The sequence below is a fragment of the Taurulus bubalis genome, assembly GCF_910589615.1.
Source record: "Taurulus bubalis genome assembly, chromosome: 5".
Lineage (NCBI taxonomy): Eukaryota > Metazoa > Chordata > Actinopteri > Perciformes > Cottidae > Taurulus > Taurulus bubalis.
In genome coordinates, this window is record NC_136593.1 from 11,062,610 (window position 1) to 11,082,362 (window position 19,753).

A 19,753-nucleotide genomic window follows, 5' to 3' on the forward strand; every position below is an offset into this window, starting at 1 on the left:
ACCTGTTTACAGGGTCATTTGGTGCCATCAGATGAGATAAGTGTGTACTACCGCTGCCAGCCGGAGGGGCAGTACTTGGGCTCTGTGATCCAGGCTCACACTGACTTCATCCTGGCTACCACCAAGGCTCCACTGTTGCCCTTCCCCATCCCCAAGACTGCCAGCGTCATCATAGAAGAAACGACTCAGGTATGTAATGACACCTCAGGGCAAGCAGGAATATTGTTTAAACTCCCATATCACCACTGTCTGACTGTATTTGTGGTATGAATCATAATTAGTTTTTTTTGTTTAAAGAACATAAAAAGTCAGTATGTCTTCGTCATGCTCTTTTCTTTCTTTCTTGCAGCTGAAAGGTTCAGACTTGGAGTTAACCATAGTAAAGGGATCTTCAGCACCTCGGGCTCTTTTAAATGGACCAGCTTGCACCTATGTGAACATCAGGGTGAAGGTCAACAACAAAGAACAAGGTAGTACATTGGAAGGCCAAAAAGCAAGTCTGTCCTTGCAGCCAGAAGATTTACAAAAATATGTGTAACAATTAAACTCTCAATGGCAGTTGGTCCTGCCTCGGTTATTTTGCATGTTACTCTGTGAACTATTTAGCTATGTCAATAATCCTGTAATCCTGGCTAACTCGTTTCTTGTTCAGAGGGGGTGGTGCTGTTGGAGAACCCTAAAGGCGATAACAGACTAAACTTGGACAAGCTGAAGAAAGTGTGCAGCAGTATCTTTGGAACCAATGACACCCAACTCAGATTATTCAACGGCGGAACTGGTGAGAACTGGTTTTGGACCCTTAGAAAGATATAAATGCAGTGAATGGTTGTCACAGTTGAAACATCTGCCACCACCTCTTACTCCCACACAATATTTATAATATTCCTGATGCTTGTATGATAAAATCATGGAAGTGCACATACATGGTGACAGCGTCGGTTGCGCCAGGATTTGGGTGTTTGTTTTAAGCTATAAACTGATTATGTGTGCATTTGTGTGTTCATTTCAGAATTGACTAGTAAAATGGACCTTCAGACTTTGAGTGGAACAACGGTGTCAGTGACTTCAGGCTCTTCCTCCCCTGGTTTAGCCCAGACCACCGACACCCTCCTGTGTCCTTACGTTAACCTGATGCTTTGCGACGCACAACCAGCTGGTGAGAAAAAACACACACACAACCACAATACTGTACATATAGCCATGCACAACTGATAAGTCGGTCCTTCTCACTGTTATGAGGCTGTCATTCATCTTTTTAATTATAGCCAACAAATCCCCTGGGCAGAACAAAAACAACAATTAATGTATCCTGCTGACATTTTTAGCCTGGCTGTTTCTGAAAAGAATATGTCCAAAACATAATCCCCCATTAAACCGCAATTGTTGTTTATTAACACAATTGTTTAATAAAAAATAATATGTGATTAAGCAAGTTTTCCCTTTGAGCAGAGCTAGGTTATCTTGTTCTGCTGTTTTCTGTCGTTATACTTTGCTAAGCCAACCAGCTTCTGGCTGTAGCTTTATATTTACCATACATACATTTAAGGAAGCGAATGCATGTTTTTCCCCAAATGTCAAACCATTCCTTTAACTGCTTTTATATACTGTTGGGTATTTTAAACTATACTAAAACATCATATTATATATGTTGATTATATGTTTTATGTATAAAATCAGAATCTGTACAGTAAATCCACTAGAAACGACTACACTCATTGTGTGTTGTACTGTGTCCACTGTTACTTAAGTGTACCATGATCCAGTTTAAGGCTTTAAGTCATTCACACTCAATGTTCACCTTGACCCTCTCACCCTCTTCTATCATTCCACCTCTCTGTATCTTGTTTTTCCCATGGTTTTGGCTCGGGTGTGTTACCTTTACAGGACTTCAAGCCAATCATGTCTTATTTGTAAAGAAAGTGAAGTCTTTCTGCATGGTTTACTTCTCTTGACCACTCATCCCATCTCCCCCAGAATGCCAGACAGGAGATGTGGGCACCCTCCTGCTGGTGAATCCAGTGGGTCAGAATGGGCTCCACTACCCAGGCCTGCTGTCTGAGGCTGCCAAGGTGTTTGGACTCCGTAGCAGACGGGTTAAACTCTACCTGGACCAGGACCTCAGCCAGGGTAAGATGAAAAGATTGTGGATACCATTTTGACTATAGCATCCACTTAGAAGCCTAATAAAGTGATTTAAGGTAAATCATTCTGGGCAGATCTACAGCAAGAGGAAAATCTGATTCATAGTTTTTACCTTCATCATCTAACAGGTCACTGAGAGGAAAAGTAGTTTCCAGACAATGTCTGTTATCATGTTTAAATTTTGTTCCAATTTTTTTTCTCCTAAAACAGTCAGTAAAAAGTAAAAAAATGTACTTTACAAATTGCAAACAAACAAGTGACAGTAACTGTTTGGCTGTGTTTGGTGTCAGGTCATTTAAATATCCCCTTCACTTTATTTATAAGTTCTTTGGCCTGCAACAAATGTGACATTTAACATGAACAAAATGCTGGAGGAAGGTCAGGTGGCCTCTTATCCGTAAGTGAACAGGTCAGTATGTTAGTGGCTATGATATAATGGCACAATTTGGATGTGATAAAGTTCTGTATTATGGATGGACACTTTACAGCACATTCCTTAGTGGCTTTCCAAAGTTTTCTTTTGGACCCTCTTTTTTCGATTATTTCATTTGAATAAACTAAACTAACCTCCCAATGTGAGCAGCTTGAGATCTTTGCAGGTTTTTTTCTAAACTGGGATTTTTTTTTTGTGATTGCTTGAATGTTTTTCCACTCCTACTTTTAGCTGACTAAATAGAAATAAACATACTTTGTAACTGTTTGTCTCGTTGTGTTTTTCAGAGCTGCCAGGTGATTCATCGGTAAAATCACTAGACACCAAAACCCTGTTTGTGCGAGTTCTACCAACAACTGCCGAGGCCTAAATCCAGAGATGCCATCTTTAGGAACATTTGTCTCAGATGCCTCACATGGTCCCTGTACAAGGTTTTTTACCAGTTAAATTCAACCAGTAGTCCCTTTTGTTGTATGTCATTTGTTTTGGAAATCCTTAAGCAGAGCAGGTTTGTCTGACAAGTTCACAAGTTGTAATTAATTGAGTCACTATCACCCATGTCAATGGCTCTAACTTAACATCTTATTTAGGCAAGACCTACATAACTGTTCTTTCCCTTAATTAGTCACATAAGTCACATATCATTTTAAGTGACGGTTTCTAAGAAAGAACAGTGTTTTGCTAGGCTTTATTATTCTGGATAGAGAAGAGATACACATCAATTTTACACTAGAAAGTGGACGCACTTTAAAAAACAAATGATTGTTAATTCATAACAGCTCATGGAATGTGGGAATTGTCTGATAGAAGGAAAACCTCACCCCAAACTACCCAGAAAAAAATGCCAAAGTTGAGTTTTTTGCTGCAGATTTCTTTTCAGTCATGTTTTAGTATTTCTGCTTGGACATACATATTCCAGGGAACTGTCTAAGCTGTCAATATTATACCCATATATGTTTTTGTCTTTATTATGATTATGATGGAAAGTATGCTACCTACTTCTTTTTAAGGCTTAGTTAAGGTGAGCTTTGTCCAGAATAAGTATTGCTCTGGCTCATCATCTGGGAATCAATTTGGCCAGTTGTGCTGACACACAATTTAGTATTCAACAGATAAACCTGCTCTTCATTGCATTGGGAATCTTTTGACAATTATGAAAGGTAAAATGGTTTTTCGGGCTGCTGTACCTCCAAGGACAAAAGGGCTCTCTATTTAAAAAGAGCAACAAAAGGATAATGTACTATTTTAAGTGACAAATGGAATAAATCAAAGGTGTATCAAATCAAAGGTGTATTTTTTTCCTTCTGCTCACTAAACCTCTGTATGACAAGAAGGGACACATCATATCTGGGACTTAGTACAATTATTAAGTACAATTATTCGCCTGGTTGGTGAGTTGGATAAGAAGATTGATCCAATCTCATGTCTGTCTATTTATTAGAACTCTGTCGCTAGCAAACCGTTAGCTTAGCTTAGCAAAGTCTTGAAACTGGGAAATAGTTACAAAAAGGGTTTTGTATAAAGATAATGATATCCACATAGAAGTATTAATCTTCCCTTCTAACGCTCGGCTAGAAAGTGAGAGTTTTACTTAAAATGTCAAACTATTCCTTTAAAAAAATGTGTGCAGTACAGGAGAGGAAAGTGACACCCTGTTTTTTTTTTTTTTTAAGAATCAAGACTCAAAATTATTCCACTTGAGTGGAGAAGAATATCTCATTTTCAAAAAATATCTTTTTTTTTAATTTGTTATAGTTTTATGATAAAATCGGCCTCCAACAAGCAGCCCATCTGTTACTCCATCACTGTTGTGACTCTACATGAACCCTAATGTGAAATATAAGGTTCCAGTGGCTAAACATACTACCACATGACAGTACCATCTTTCCTGACTAAAGGCATTTTTTACGAATTTTTATCATGGTTGCTATTTACTGTCTTATCTGTGACCTGAGGATACTTCCTGTCAACTGATAGTGTCCTAATCATGCACGCTCCTCTGTCTAGTTTAAGGGATGAAAAGCTACCGCCTCATATGTTCTTACCCAGTAATTAGCTGGCAATAGAAAGCACAATTAATAATCCACGGGGTCATTCTGCGAGCTCCATTTCTGTAAAGATGCCTTCGTCCTAGTTTTCAATTCTAGCAGCCAGTTCTAGTAAGGGATTCACATTATTTGAATTGAGTCACTTATATCTTTAAAAGTTAATAATGTCACAGATTCCATGTTATGAATATAACATAATTCTCTCCTAGCGTGGGTGACCTTGAGGTTTGACAGGTGAGGATTAAACACAGCGTGATGCCAACTGGAATTTCCAGGGGATGTTGGTAGGATGCTGACGTCACAAGCATAGTGGTAATCTGTGTCTGTGAAACCAGGTTCCCACTGGTTTGCAGCCAATATAGTGAGAAGGGAGAACTGCCTGTTGGCAGTTGAGGTAACTCTCAATTGGGGGCGCTGCTGCGAAACCTCTCTTCTCCATACTTTGCCACCATGCTTAAACTGTACTGCTAATTTGCATTCAAATGAAATGCATAAATACACAATTAATCTTGTATTATCCAAATAATATTCATAAACATTTGCTCGCTGCCGGCTGCTGCACCATTAGCACCAGCACAGTATATTAAACTGCTTCTCAGCTAAAAGAAAACAATTAACCATGAATACATCAGATGAGTAAATCTGTGGCTATTTTATCAGTACATTCACAGCAACATTTTACCCCAAATACCTAAAACAGATAACACATACATAAAATACTCCAGGTAAAAGTTATATTTCTATTGTTGTCCACACTGACCTTATACATCCAGAAATATTAGTTAGGAATACCTACCGTATCACGGTATAAACAAGCATGAGGCGCCGGTATTTTGGCAATGTCGGGGGATATTTTCACCCAAGTACAGTATTTTCATTGGAAACATTGTGGAATAAAAAAAAGAAGTGTAAAGTCTCTCCAACACTTGAAGTGCCACTTCAAAAATGTGGGTAGTACAGAGGAGTACTTTATTTTCCACCTGTGAATTCCAGCATCTCTATAATCAGTGTCGCTTCACTGTGATGATTTTATCCTCCCCGCTTCTGGGCGGAGCAGCATGCTGCTTCACTGGTTAAATATTAAGCACACAGCTCTTGTCTCATCCTCCTCTCATCCGTCTCGCTCCCATCTGCTCCTGCTGCTCCATTTGTGCCTCTGCACACTTCGGCCTGGGTAAGAGAGCAGGTCAGTGACCCATCTGGTGAAAGACTTCACAGAAATACAGAATGCAGTATAGGTGAAGTGAACATGACCCCTGTCATCTAACTCTAATAATGCACAACAAAACTAATTACAGTGTGCTGCAGTGACAGTCGTCAAAGAACAAAAGTTTTGCCACAGTGCAGGATAAAGACAGGTGTGTTTTCAAGAATAGAAACGCCAATAAGAACTTGTTTCCAACCCACCCACCCTGGTAACACGTGCGCTGCGTAATGGAAAAATCTAAATCTCTGCCAGTAAATCAATTTTCAGTGCTCTGCATGTTGCCCACTGCAGAATGACAGCAACAAATACAACCTCAAACAAGCAAGCACAATAGGTAAGAGGATGGGAAACAAACTTAGCTGTGTTTGTTATTTTGGCTTTTGAAGATCTGTGATCTCAAAGGAATTAATTTGATGAAGTATAGCCATTTGTGGCATCTTGGATTTACAAAACATTTATATTTCAGTTCAAAGGAAGGATGCAACACACAAGGGAAAAAACATCCAAGCTCAGATTGTTCAATTCTTGGTGTAAAACCATACAAATTATACACTATATCCTATCCCGTTTGTCTTTGAAAGTTAAATATTGACATTTACAGTGCATTTTTCCTTCTAACAACTAGTTTGGCCAGTATGTCAACATTGCCCAGAATATCTGGATGAGCAGGGACCCACATAATGGGATCTCTTTGACCACATATGTTACCATGATTTCATAAATAAAAAATTACTGAATGCAACATATGCAAAACATGACCTACCTTGTGGCTTTTCTTGCAATACACATTAGAGGCTGACTGATTCATTAGGCAGGCCAATATTGGGAGAATAAATTGCATGAAAGGCCAAAGATACTGAATGTTTTAGGTTATTGAGACAGAGTGCTGCTGTTCCATAGTTTATCCATAGAAACTTGACAAGTTTAAATTTCAATTGTAAAATGTACACAGTGTGGCAACAATTGTAAAATAAAATTTAAAAAAAGGAATCGTTAGAAAAATAAAAGTAAACTGACACTATATCTAGCTAGCTAGTATTATTTTTTAACCCACTGAGGTTATGAGTCATCTGATGCACAGCCTACAGTAAAATGCTCTTGAATATTTACATTTTTTTTTCACGTGTTTCATTATGTTTTCTGCATTTTCTTTCCCCAACATGCTGCTTCAAAGCCATCTATACACTTCTAGGAATGCAATGCTTGTGGACAAATACAGGATCTTTTTGGGGGTTTTGTTTGCTTTACAATTGTCCAAATTAATAGATTGAAGTTAAGCATACATAAATGATCCTTTGAATTGACAACATGTTTTAAGTATTTGTTTATTTTTTATTGTAAAGTATATTTAATGTAATTAACTACCTTAGTTTGCTACATCCCCAAATTCCTGTAAAATATACTCGGGGCAGCTTTGGCCCGAATATGGCGTGAACATCTGTCTGCTTCAACAATCATTTGGGTTTTGTTATCAGGTTCATTGATATTCATTAACATTCTAGTGTGTTTATTTTTTGTATGCATCACTTTCTAAACAACCAGCAAAAAGTTACATCTTTTATTCTTCTGATGTTTTATGGCAGTTGGCAGTTATATCACTTCCGGCAGCCATCTTTATTGTGTTAGCATTACTGATTCGAAAATAGTTTGTATATTCATAAGCAGAAGAATATTATAATATTTTAAAGTCGAATGGAATCTGGAAATGTCTCCAAAACTGCCGTAATTGTTGTCTAGCCTGGAGTTTATTGTTGAGAAAACCATGAACAGCTCATCTCTTAAAGGCACGTTGATTTCACACCGTTAGCTAAGCACATCTCAAGAAAGTTTCTAATGTTAAGACGAGGGCTTACACGACGCACAAGCCGGGTCGAGCTGCAGGTAAGGGGGCTTTATTTGTTCGTTATCGTGGCTGTCATTAAAAAAAGCAAGTCACAGTGAAATGGTTAAAGTAAACACTTGGAATTCACCAGAGGTCTTAGCTTGTGGACGCACTCGTTAGCAACCTAAAGAGATGAATCATCTTATTATGAAAAACGATAACGCTACATGTAAGCTGGGAGATAGCTAGCTAGTAGATGGAAAAGCTGCTAATTGAACTCCCCTCAGTTGAAGTAGTTTACTGTTCATAAACTGTTTATAGACTAAAGGTAAGTTAGTCATGGTCAACGTGATATCATGAGGATGCAGTTCACTTTAGCTTCAATGTTGACTCCATTTATAACCGCCTTTAGGGTTTACCCTCCTTTCATGACACCACTGGTGAGAAGCTTTTCAGGGGGGGAAGAAAGAAAGAAAGGGGATTCAATTGCTATTATGTTGCGCAACAACTGTGCCCTTCATCTGCATGTGTAGGAGAAGCTGTGCGCCACCAGTAACGGAGCGCAAAGTGTCGGGACCTGCGTCCTGAATGACCGAGGGAGCGCCACCACGTCCCCGCTACTGCGCTCTTTCCGTTATCTCCTGATCTTCTAAATGCGGCATCTATCTTCATCCTGATGCGCTCGCTCCTCTTCCTCCTCCCCCTCTCCCTCCTGGAAAGGCAGAAACAGGTAGGACACGCTTCCGATTTGGGAAATATCTCCCACATATCCAGTTAGTGGGGGTTGAGTCCCTCACGTTCTAGTGTTTGCGTTCCAAACCTTTTTTTTTTAGTTTGTCCGTGTCGTGGTCGTTAGGAGCCCGCTGTCTGTCGGACGAGGAGTGATAATGGGAGATGCCCTGGCATCCGGAGTGAGATGCAGAAAGGACACACTGTTGCTACCCATTCTGTCTGCGGTAGAGTTGCCACAGAGACGTGTATTCTGCCGCAGGTATGCAGTGGAACAGAGGGGATGGATGCAACCAATTACTTTCTTATTTTCCACTTCTATTGGTGTGGATGTGTGCTGCACATGGAACATGGGGTATCTTCTTTCTTCATGTGACACAGTTTGAAGACATAATGATTGGTTGATGATATAACAAGGCGACCTATTTTCAGTTACTTTCCACTAAGAGCCGTAGGACGTAGCCCCAACACGTGCCTCTTTGGTTCACCGTTGCATTTGAATCACAGAGCTAAGCATCAGATGCTCAATTTGTACAACGTGAACCACATGATTAAAAGTTATATTGATGTTTCTTTCCAATGTTTTATATTTAAAAAAACAAACATGTTCTCATTCTCCTGTGAGCAAGGACAGTATGTCATTTCCAGCCTATGATAAACTGTACAGTCACAACTTCAGAAAATCTTTCTTTGTGTGCAACTGACTGTGTTGTTCAACAACCATATATGTTTTTCAAAGATGCAAGATCATTCTTTTTGAGTAAATTAAATACACAGTTGTGTGACTCGAATGTAATAGAGGGAAAACTGGGGTTAATTTAAAGTACTCCAACTGATGACGTAATCATGGATACAATGGATGTTTGTCAGACATTTACTTTATTTACTGTATATCACAAGTGATACGTTATTTAGTTTGTGTAAACTGTGTACTTATGCAGTATTGCGACTGTTGTAGACCCACTGATGATAGCCAACGTCACACCACTGGGATTACATTTATACTTAAACACGTCGTCATATTACATAGATGAAATTTGCTCTCTGCATTTAACCCATCCATAGCAATTTAGGAGCAGTGGGCTGCTGAGAAGCGCCCAGGGAGCAACTGGGGGTTCAGTGTCTTGCTCAAGGACACCTCGACATGCGAAATATGGGGAGACTGGGAATCGAACCGGCTACCTTGTGGTTGCAGGATGACCACTCATCCCCATGAGCTACAATCATTATTATTAATTGTATTATTATATTGTGTTTTTAATCATTGACACCAGTGGCTGAGGGTTTTTGTTTGTTGCTGTGTGCACTGTTATTTTAGTTTTCAGCACTCCTAGTGTCCAAGGTGAACCAATGCAAATCAAGAATATGCACTCCACATTAATAACACCTATTGTAAAAAGAGCCTAAAAATATAACTTGAAGCATTTTGTAGCCTTTTCTTCTACCTGCAGTATATTTTCTACCTGCAGTATATTTTACACTTTGTTGAGATTAAGGATTTTGCAGTGGTACACTAAAGGCCCCATTACAAATACACCTTTAGGGTTTACATTTTTTTTGCTCCCCAGCTTTGCAAGCAAATGGCCTTGATTCCTGTTATTGCAATAAAAACAATTCTGTTGAGGTGACCACCGGATGTAAATGTGGTTCCAGAATGGTAATGAGCGCTGATCCCCCGTACCTATGGTACTGTAGAAAAACGAGCATGTTATGTTATCAGAATTTTGGCATGGACTTGATACCGAAGTACTGGTATTATTTTTAAGTGAGTAGAAAGGTGGACTAAGCTATGCATAGTTATGGATATTGTAGGAATCTAGGGTCTGGATATATCGCCCAAAACACACCTCAGTCTCCTCTAGACGAGGTTCCCCGGGTGGTTCCCCAAGCAACGAATGAGACACCGGATCAGTAGTAATTTTCCTGAGATATTGGTTATTATCAGAAGGTCTACAACCCAGAGAATCTTTTCTCAATGCTGAGGTGGATCCTCGAGAGGTAAATAGCAAAGCCCGATTTATAGTATTGCTGTTTTAGATGCCTGTTCCTTTTGGCTCAATTGTGATGCTGTGGCGACCAGTGTTGCCATGTTCCCAAATTCCAGCAGTGAAACTAAGGAGTAAAATCCAGTAATACCCAGCTGGAGTTTTGGCCAAAACTATGAAAACAAAACCCAGTGTGTGTAAAAAAAAAAAAAAAATCTTCCTTTATGGGACACCCCCTCGGCAAAACATTGTTTTTCATGCACTGGTCAATCTGGAGATTTTGGGCTAGGTCTTCTTTCAGACTATCGGAAAGAAAACATTCAAAATACACATTTAGGGCTATATGTTACTGTACTTTGCTTATTGGCGTCTGTAGATTTCTCCCACTTTCATAAAAAGTTAGCATTGTATAATGCCTAATTTACATATTTAAACATAACATTTCAGAAAAGTTATTTTTTAAGTTGTTCCCTGTAGTGTCTTGCAAAATATATGGAATTTAACAATGTATAACATTGTACTGGTAGAATAGATATCCTCACTCTTAAATCTATGCAGAGAACACTTTTAGCTTTTGGTCTGAAGGACCTTCATCAGAGCTCTGCTGGATAAAACCAGAGCTCTAAAGAAGGTCCTTTGGACCGAAAACTAATAAATAAAGTGTTCTCTGCATACATTTAAGTGTGCTGATATCTATTCTACCAGTTTGAGCTTTTTTGATACTTCTTGCACCTTATTTAAGAAGTCGGGTGAAGCGGTGGTTATCCTGCATTCACAAGCCATATCTTTGAAAGGTTGTTTTCTCAAAAAGACTTCAGTAGTGCCTAAGCATCATTTGCATCTTTAAACATCCATTTTCAGAAAACCTGTCATACAAAAACAATGTTTTTAATGTAAGTAATCAAGTGGGCACGTTTAATGGCGATATCTTGTTCCATGTTTTTATCCTATTCGCTATCTGCCTCCAAGGAAAGGGGATACTGTATCAAAATCGTTTGAAAGGCAGACTAGACTGCCTTCCTCATTAATCTTTTTCACAAACAGTTGCTCCATTACTACTGCTCCTCTAACTCTATCAATTCGGAGTGCATACATCATTACTTTGTTTGTTTGTGTTTGCAACGTAGTAAGAGGTGACATCTTATTGTGTGGCTACAATTAGTGTCTTGTGTAGTTCCTAAATGAAGGTCGGTTGAGCAATTGATCCAGCTGTAGAAATCTGGCCAATAATAGACACTCCAGTCAATTCACCATTTCGGTAAATCAGAATGTTTTTTTTCCATTTTTATTATGTTTACACAAACATCCCCAAATTAAACACTTGATTAGCTAATAAAATCATGAATTCTAATGAGCCATTTAGGACGTTTAATTACTGCAGCAGATTTAGTGTTCCTTCTGTCTGTCATTTGCATATCATGGCACAGTGTTGGAATCGATTTACCCATGACCAATTCTCTCTGCAACAATCAAAAACACTATTGCAGGCATTATGGCCCTCACAGAGTCTCGGAACAGACGTATGATTATGTTTCTTCTGTGTTTTTCTTCTCTGTTCTGTCCCTTTTCAATCCTCCTCTCTCCATCTCGCTCACAATAGATGACTGGATGTTTTCAAGGGTGTAATCTCACAGTGATAAATGATATCTTTGGCTGTCCAGATGTGCCAATTAATAATTTAGGATCACAGCTATTACATATCTGTTTCTAAATCTTTTTACTGTTCGGTTTTATACTCATTGGCCTTACACACGTCAGAATCCGCTTGATATATTATATAAAATATGTTTAATAGCTCTGGAAACGCAGCGTTAAATTGAATTGAATTTCTGTCAATAGTGTGGTCAGGATTTTCTCACAGACAGTAAGGCACAGTTTTATATGAATAAATACAGTTATTCTTCTCTGAAGGACACCTTTTTTGAATGAACAACACACCAAACAATTGTTATGTGTTTGTTTCACAAATTTTATGTTGGCAGAACTGCCTCGAAAATATTTGGCTGTTAGGCCTGTAAATTGCTGTTATGCTAATAGTCATCCAGAAAAACGAACAGCGCTGTTTGTCAACAGTTCCCCTCATGTACTAAGGTGCAGTGTGTTTATAATAGTTCCAGTTGTTGTTTGTCAGATTGCATTACCTTAAATAAGCATTTTTACATTAGTTTTAACCAAGTGAGCTTTGTGTGATTGTTTACCTTATTATCAGGAATGTCTAGTTATGCTTTTGTTTGTCAGGCTAGGTCAACTTGCCTGATATCTAAGTCTTGGCAAAAGTGGACTTTCATCACTTGCAGTTAAATAATCTAGACTCACATTAAAGAGCTTACAGTAGGCTGTTTGTATTGGGTGCATTCTGGTCAAATCTTTTGCTCAACAGAGCTTTCCGTGAGACTAAAGGAACTTGCAGAGTTTCATTTTCGAATAGTTGCACATTTCAATGTGACAAACTTGTACATAACTAACTTGTAATAGAACACATATCGGCCTCTATATCACTTTAAAATGCTCTTAGTATCATATGTTTCTGTATATGTTTCATACATGTATTGTTTTTAGAATCTTTCATACCCCCTAGGCTTGAAATTCCTGCCACGTCTGAGGCACAGCAGGTGCCTCTTGAGTGGTCACTTAAGTTCCTTCCTGCTGACTTGCTGCTCTTTGTTACACTCCCCCTGAATTCACTGTGCATGTATTTGTGGCATTCAAAACAAGTGGGAGATTTTTATGTTACATGGTGGGAGTAGACATCTTGTTTGTGAAAGCGAAAGGGATAGCTAATTGCTAATTGCTCAGTGATAGGAATAAATTGAATCACTCAAAATAGAGCATGTATACAAAAAAAGTTTGGTTGTTATTTTAGAGTATGATAGATAAATTAGGCCTGGAAAAAAAGGGAGAAGGAACCCAGTTCTTCTGAGATGCTGTTGGAGGATGGATCCTCTGTATTTGCTATTTATTTTGTATATTTTGTGGAAACGATCTGTGTGGGATACCATTTTTCTTGCTACGACAGTTTAACTCAACGAAACTCCCAAATATCATCAAAAAACAAACTCTATTCCAGAACATTCAATTAATTCATATTGTTACTAATATTTGGGAACATCTGGCCGGTTGGTAAATGAGCAAAATAAAAATAAATGGTGCATGTTCAATTTGTTAAGGTTGTATTTGTTTGTAAAATAAGTAATGTCTTGTAAGTCTAAATTGTTCTTCCAAGAAAAACAACAGGATCAGTCATTTCAGAAAATCCCTAAAAACTATATTTGCGCTCAAGTGACAAAGCCTTAAGTCGTATGAATTTGGAGTTGTGTTCATAGGGTAAACAAAATGTTGCTAGACCACTGTTTATTTGTTCTTTTCACCATGATGACAATCGTTCCCCAACCTTAACCAGGATGTTATTTTAGGAGAAGGAGCACACAACCTTATCCAAGTAGTAATTTGAACCTGAGCATGATGTTTCCCTAACTCTAACCTAATGTTGTTTTTGGCCTGAACCCGATCAAACCTTAACCATAGGGGAGTACAGGGACGTACTAGGACTGAAATAAAGCCCGGGACTTTAGGATAGAGAGGCCTTTTATGCGAGCAAACATGTTTAAACATCTTTGGCAGTTATTTTAACACTAATACAGTTTTTGAGGTATTGAAATTCTGATCATGCTGAAGACCTTTAAGACACTTAAGTCCATCCTCGTTCACTGCAGGTAACGTTAGCAGCCATATAGAGTTTGATAATAAGAACAGGATAATAAATGAAAGCTGTCAGTGTATATTTAGTTGTTTAATACATAGTTATTAAAAGGGGAGCAACTGTGTCGGTTCTTTTCTAATTAATTGGCTTTTTCTTTCACAAAAAAAGTAGCGATAAGGAACCGAACGGAAAGCCTATCCCGAACGATACCCATTCCTACTGTTCACACTGTTATTGGTAGCTGAACACAGAGGTTCATTTATATCTGCAGTATAAACTGGAATGGGTAGGTGCCATTTGATATGGCATTGACACTGTCACATTGGTAATAAAGACATGAAATGGGTTTGGGTCAGTGTTATCTTTCAGGTCGTGGGGTTGACATATTAAACATCTTTAGAGGGACTGGAGGTGTGAAACACCTTGATCTTTAGCAAAAACATCAGCAGTCCAGAATAAAACAACATTGTACTCTTGGAGGTGTGCATTGATGTTCACAGTAAGGTCATGCAATAATTTGTCATTGTTGTGGCATTGAAGTTGTCCTTGAGTTGTACAAGTTGTCACTCTTCTTCCAGGACAAGCTGTGCTTATACACACATCATGGCAGTACCGCGGAAAAATGTGTATGCATTGCTACTGTGATGCTTTTTTAATAATGATGGAGCACAATGAATACTGGTTGCAGAGACTTATATAGTTATATACTTGTACGTACATGTAGTTTCTTAAATCACATAATTGTTTTGGCCCGATAGCCGACCCTTGATCATTAGCATTATATTGACAAGATTAGTACTTTGCATGCAGGGGTGCTGTGGTTAGAGTGCCTAAAAAGCATCCCAGCTGCAACGATAACCTGCTCCACATGTCAAATCCATCATTTATCACCAGCTGCAGTGCATTAGCAAAACAGGCAACTATGCCTGGTTCACCCGTCACACTGCAACACAGCTAGAATCACCTTCTGGTGCACATGCTGTGATATTGTGATATTTGTTATTTATTGTGAGCCCCATGCATTATCAGAATTTAATTTGATGAATAGTAACTTTGTAGATGTGTTCATATTACAGAATATTGGATTTCAATTCCAACTGTCTCATTTACATTCATTTGAATTGTATTCCGTTTAATGCACTGTTTACATACAGCTGCGTCCCTGTCCCATCTGCAACTGGTGCAACACTCTGCAGCAAGGCTCCTGTCAGGTATGCGGAAGAGGGACCATATTTCCTCTGTTCTGTCCTCTCTCTGCTTGCTGCCAGATTGGTTCAGGTTTTCTTTTAAGGTTCTCCTGTTTCTCTGTAAAGCCCTAAATGGACTGGTCCCCTCCTATATCCCAGACCTCCTAACCCCTTACAAGGCTGGGCATTAAAACAATCTAGAACATTTTCCCTAGCGATATGATTGATACGTTTCTGAGATTTATTTTTGATTCGCTTTTCCTCTACTACCTATAAAAACACCACGAACAGCCAATAATTATAGCCTCCTCCGTAGCCTACTCTGTTGCTATGGTTACGACTGTAAAACGGTGGATGAATTGTTTTGAGCGTCACTCTAAGTTATGTTAGGTGCTCTCTGAACATAACTTTTTTTTGCGGACAACACACAAAAATATTGCCAAATGTTCAATTCAGACAGTAATTATTGCCGTTCAACACAAACACTGTAGTCATGGAGCAAAACCTTACAACAATTGTGCAAAATAGATCGATGTGCTGTTATGTCGGTTCCATAAAGGTAGTTCACTATTGGTTGATCATTATTGTATCCAACAGATGCAGAATCAGTTGTTTGATTGTTTGGCTTTGCAAGCTTCTTCTTCACCACTAGTACACACTGCTAAAGTTGACTTGAAAAGTAACTGGCTGCAGTGGCTGCTGCAGGACTACCAGTAGATAGATGCATGATGATGGGGACCACTGGAAGCAGTTTGCTGTAACGGCCTTTCCCCAACTCCGAACAGACAAATTATTTTCTTCACTGCCTCTTCTCCCCAAGGCAACATGTTACTTTACTTCTGCCTCAGATTCACTGATGTTCCGTTCTAATAAACTAATGAACTCAACATTTTTGGATTGCTTTTTGTCAGCATCATGTCTGATCATATGTCAAAACATCTTAGTGGCCGTGTGAGTTACTGTGCTTGCATGTGTGTACATCTTTCCACCGTACCTAGTCTACAGCCATCGGTAACAATGAGACCTAACCGGAAGAGCAATAACTCCCTGACAACATTAATTTACTGAACCTTATTGTAGGTTGACCACTGCAGTGTTTAAGCACAATCAATTTACTGTGCAATCTTTCAAGGGGCTGGATCCTGAAAAATAGTCCAATAAAACATTGTTTCTGTTCTGTGGTATTGCAATTAGACCCCTCTTGACATTTCATAAACTATTACTGTGATCTGTTTATGCATTATCAGTTACAGATGTTCCAAGGCTAGAAGCAGCCCTGCGTGAAATCCTCTGTACTTCAGTACTTTATCAAACCTTAAGCAAGCCAGTGTTCCAAAGTTTAACTTTCATTTCAAATGTAATTTTGCTTTTTCTCTGCTTGAAGATTCAGGCTGATGTGCCCCATCTCACTGTCATATGGTGGCAGGCCAGAGTCTAAATATAGCTATGTGTGTGTGTTGTGCGTGCGTGCATGCATGCATGTGTGAAGTTTTTGGGGGTACTGTCTATTTACAGCTCAGCCTGTGGGAGATGTCCAAGTCCAACAGAAAGGGCAGGGGGGCATGGGAAGACCTCCTCTCTGCCTCATGTGTCATCCCTTTCTGCTCAACTTTAAGCACTGTGTGTGTGTGTGTGTGTGTGTGTGTGTGTGTGTGTGTGTGTGTGTGTGTGTGTGTGTTTGTGTTTGTATAGCTGTGTGTTTGTGGGTGCGTGTACATTGTGTGTTGTGTCAAGTTTCCTAAAAATAGTCTCAATGCATAAGTGAAGGAATATGACTCCTGGTCATGTACGCACACAATTGTTCAGGGGGTTATTGTCTAACAAGATTATCCTTGTTGCTCCCCAATACAACTGGTTGTTTACAAGGCCAAATACTTTCTTTTCTACTTGTAGGAGAGCTGGAGAAAAAGAAAACAAATGGAGAAACAAACTTTTATTTCATTTTACTTTGAATTGAAGAATGTTTCAATACCTAGCTTACTTAACATGTATGTGTCAGGGTATTTACAAATTATTAAAATATCCACCATCAGATGCTTAAAGGCAAATCTGTAATCTTTTTGACCATGTACATTTTCCACACAAATATCCCTCACTGGCTTTTTGTCAACTGCATCTCACAGTCTTCATCAGAGGATGTAGTTTGCTCAGTTGTCATAGGGATGGAGTGTTTGGTAAGTGAGTTAAGATTATGTTGGTCACACTAATTACAAAATGACTCGGGCTGGGCACGTTAACGCGTTATAAATGCGTTCACGTAGCAATCCATTAACGCCGACAATGATTTCATCATGCGTTAACAGCATGTTTTTTTTGCATTGGGAGGGGCTTAACTACGCTTAACACACAGGTACTGCACTTTTAAATGGACATTTTCATTTAAAATCTCTTCCAGACGGCGTAGTTGATCGAAGCAAAGCTATTTGTAACGACTGCAAACTGGACTTGTCTTATCACCGGAGTACTACGAGCCTGAAGTACCTTAAAGGCGTTACACAGCATTGATGCCAGCGTTCTTAGAATCCCAACGAATGACGCCGCATATGAGCCTCCCTCAAGAAGCACGGTCGTGAGGAGAATACACAAGTTGTATGAAACGGAGCGGACTACACAAGTGACGGCGTTACAACGTGCGTTAACTGTTGGTCTCACTGGAGAGTTCATTATCTTGATGAACGCATACCCTGTGCGCGCACTCTGCAGCGCTCTGTCACGGTGTCTCTGCAGAACAGTGCGTTGGACAATGTCCTGGCCAAATGCAGAACAGTTGTGGGCCACTTCAAACACAGTCTAGCAAGTGCTGCTGAATTAGAACTGCAACAAATTGAACATGGACAAAAGAAGGAGTAGGCTTTATAGACTGAAAAATCTGATAAAAAGCCCCTTGCACAGTAAATTCTAGCTGTGGACTTTTTTTTGTGCGATTCCACTTTACCTCACTCTAACAGGGTCCCTTTCTACTGAACAGACTGTTTATGCTGTTCCCTGATAAAAGACAAATGTTTCTCCTGGTACCTGTTCAGAAAAAGCGTGCAATACACTAGGTTTTCATTCATTATTGAATTTTGAGCATAATGCGATTAATCGCTGTTAATCACAGAAAAATGATGCGATTAATCGATTAAATTTTTTCAACTTTGCCCAGCACTGAAAATTACCTTTCATACACAACTGTAGAGGAATAGTTGAGTAGATGAAAAATCGGTGTCATCCCTAACCCGTCATAAAACTGGAACAAAGCCCCCTTTATTCCTTGACCTTCCCCTGACCTCTGAGACTTTTGCTTGTGTACCCCAGCCCTCAACATCAGTGGTTGCGTTAGACATTCTCGTTGTCTTTTTGACAGACAGGGTTGTAAAAATTCAATTTTAATCCAATACACTTGTTGTCAAATTCAGCAAATGCCCATTAGTTCTGTGTGCAATGGAAAAAAAATCGGGTTCAATACACAGTCCTGTCTCTGTAAATTGAAAACAAACAAAGTAGACAGAGCCACTGTCTACTACATATATAATATATATACAGAACAGGCTTATAGATTGTGTATTTATTTCAAGGGCATGGAGAGAAAAGATGAACAGAGACATGACACAGACCATGCGGTCACTATTCATGTTAACACACACAAAGCAGATTATATTTTTTTTCTTTTTGTATTTGCCTTGGACAAACAAATGATCATGGACATTTTTATTTTGTTCTGAAGGCTGAAGCCACGATTTGCTGCCACACTGGAGACTGAACTTACCAGAGTCTCTGAATGTGGGATTTTGCAATCTTGCAAGCTCACGCTTAACTGGAAGGATATCCCCCAGCATGCATTACTTCTCCACCAGTGGCACAGCTGCACCGGCACCGCTTTGCAATCGGTAGCGCTCTGTGACCAGTAGCGGTGTGACTGGTGGCGTTCACAGACGTGCTCCAAGGCCTCCAGTCCGTCAACGTGACAGATGGCCTTTAGAGTTTTCCTGGGAAAAATAATTCTGTCAATGACAGAAGATATTTGGTTAATGTGACCTCTGCTCTCCTTTGATTTCTCCCTCAGCTTCTTCTGATCCCATTGACCCATTGGCCCAACCCCTTCAAATATCCTGTGCAAAAAACGGGACAGGTGAATTGCACATATCCCAAAAAGCACTCAACTTTCACACTTTCAGTGCAGTAATACTGTATATTTGTTTATTAAGATTATAATACTTGTCACATACACATAAAAGAAAACTCTCTGTCTAAAACTTTAAGGCTTCTTGACAGACGACCTTTGAACTCTTTCATCTTTTCAGAGACATTCTAAGAAATCATAGACACTAATCCATTATATTGCCTGGTGTTCTGTAAGAACTGCCTAGATTGCTGAGAGGTTTTATCAAAGAGACCTCATTGTAAGAGGAGGGTCTTTGAACGGAATGTTTTCATAACTGCAACAGGCACTGAAGGACTGAGATCCCTGTGAGCTTTTGACGACACCCAACTAAACATGAGCGGATTGCAGGAAGTGCA

The 19,753-nt window shown here is 39.2% G+C and overlaps 1 protein-coding gene across 1 annotated transcript in view; it reads left to right on the forward strand.

The window, feature by feature from the left end:
* iars1 (isoleucyl-tRNA synthetase 1) overlaps positions 1–3,851 on the forward strand; it is a gene marked incomplete at its 5' end in the record, with an annotated part of 50,700 nt that extends 46,849 nt beyond the window's left edge. The window contains 6 exons of the mRNA XM_079218081.1: positions 13–189; positions 350–470; positions 653–778; positions 1,010–1,156; positions 1,975–2,127; positions 2,863–3,851. Coding sequence (XP_079074207.1) covers positions 13–189; positions 350–470; positions 653–778; positions 1,010–1,156; positions 1,975–2,127; positions 2,863–2,945 — 807 coding nt within the window. The 3' untranslated portion in view covers positions 2,946–3,851. The remainder of the gene's footprint in view (positions 1–12; positions 190–349; positions 471–652; positions 779–1,009; positions 1,157–1,974; positions 2,128–2,862) is intronic.
* Between the last annotated feature and the right edge of the window lie 15,902 nt (positions 3,852–19,753).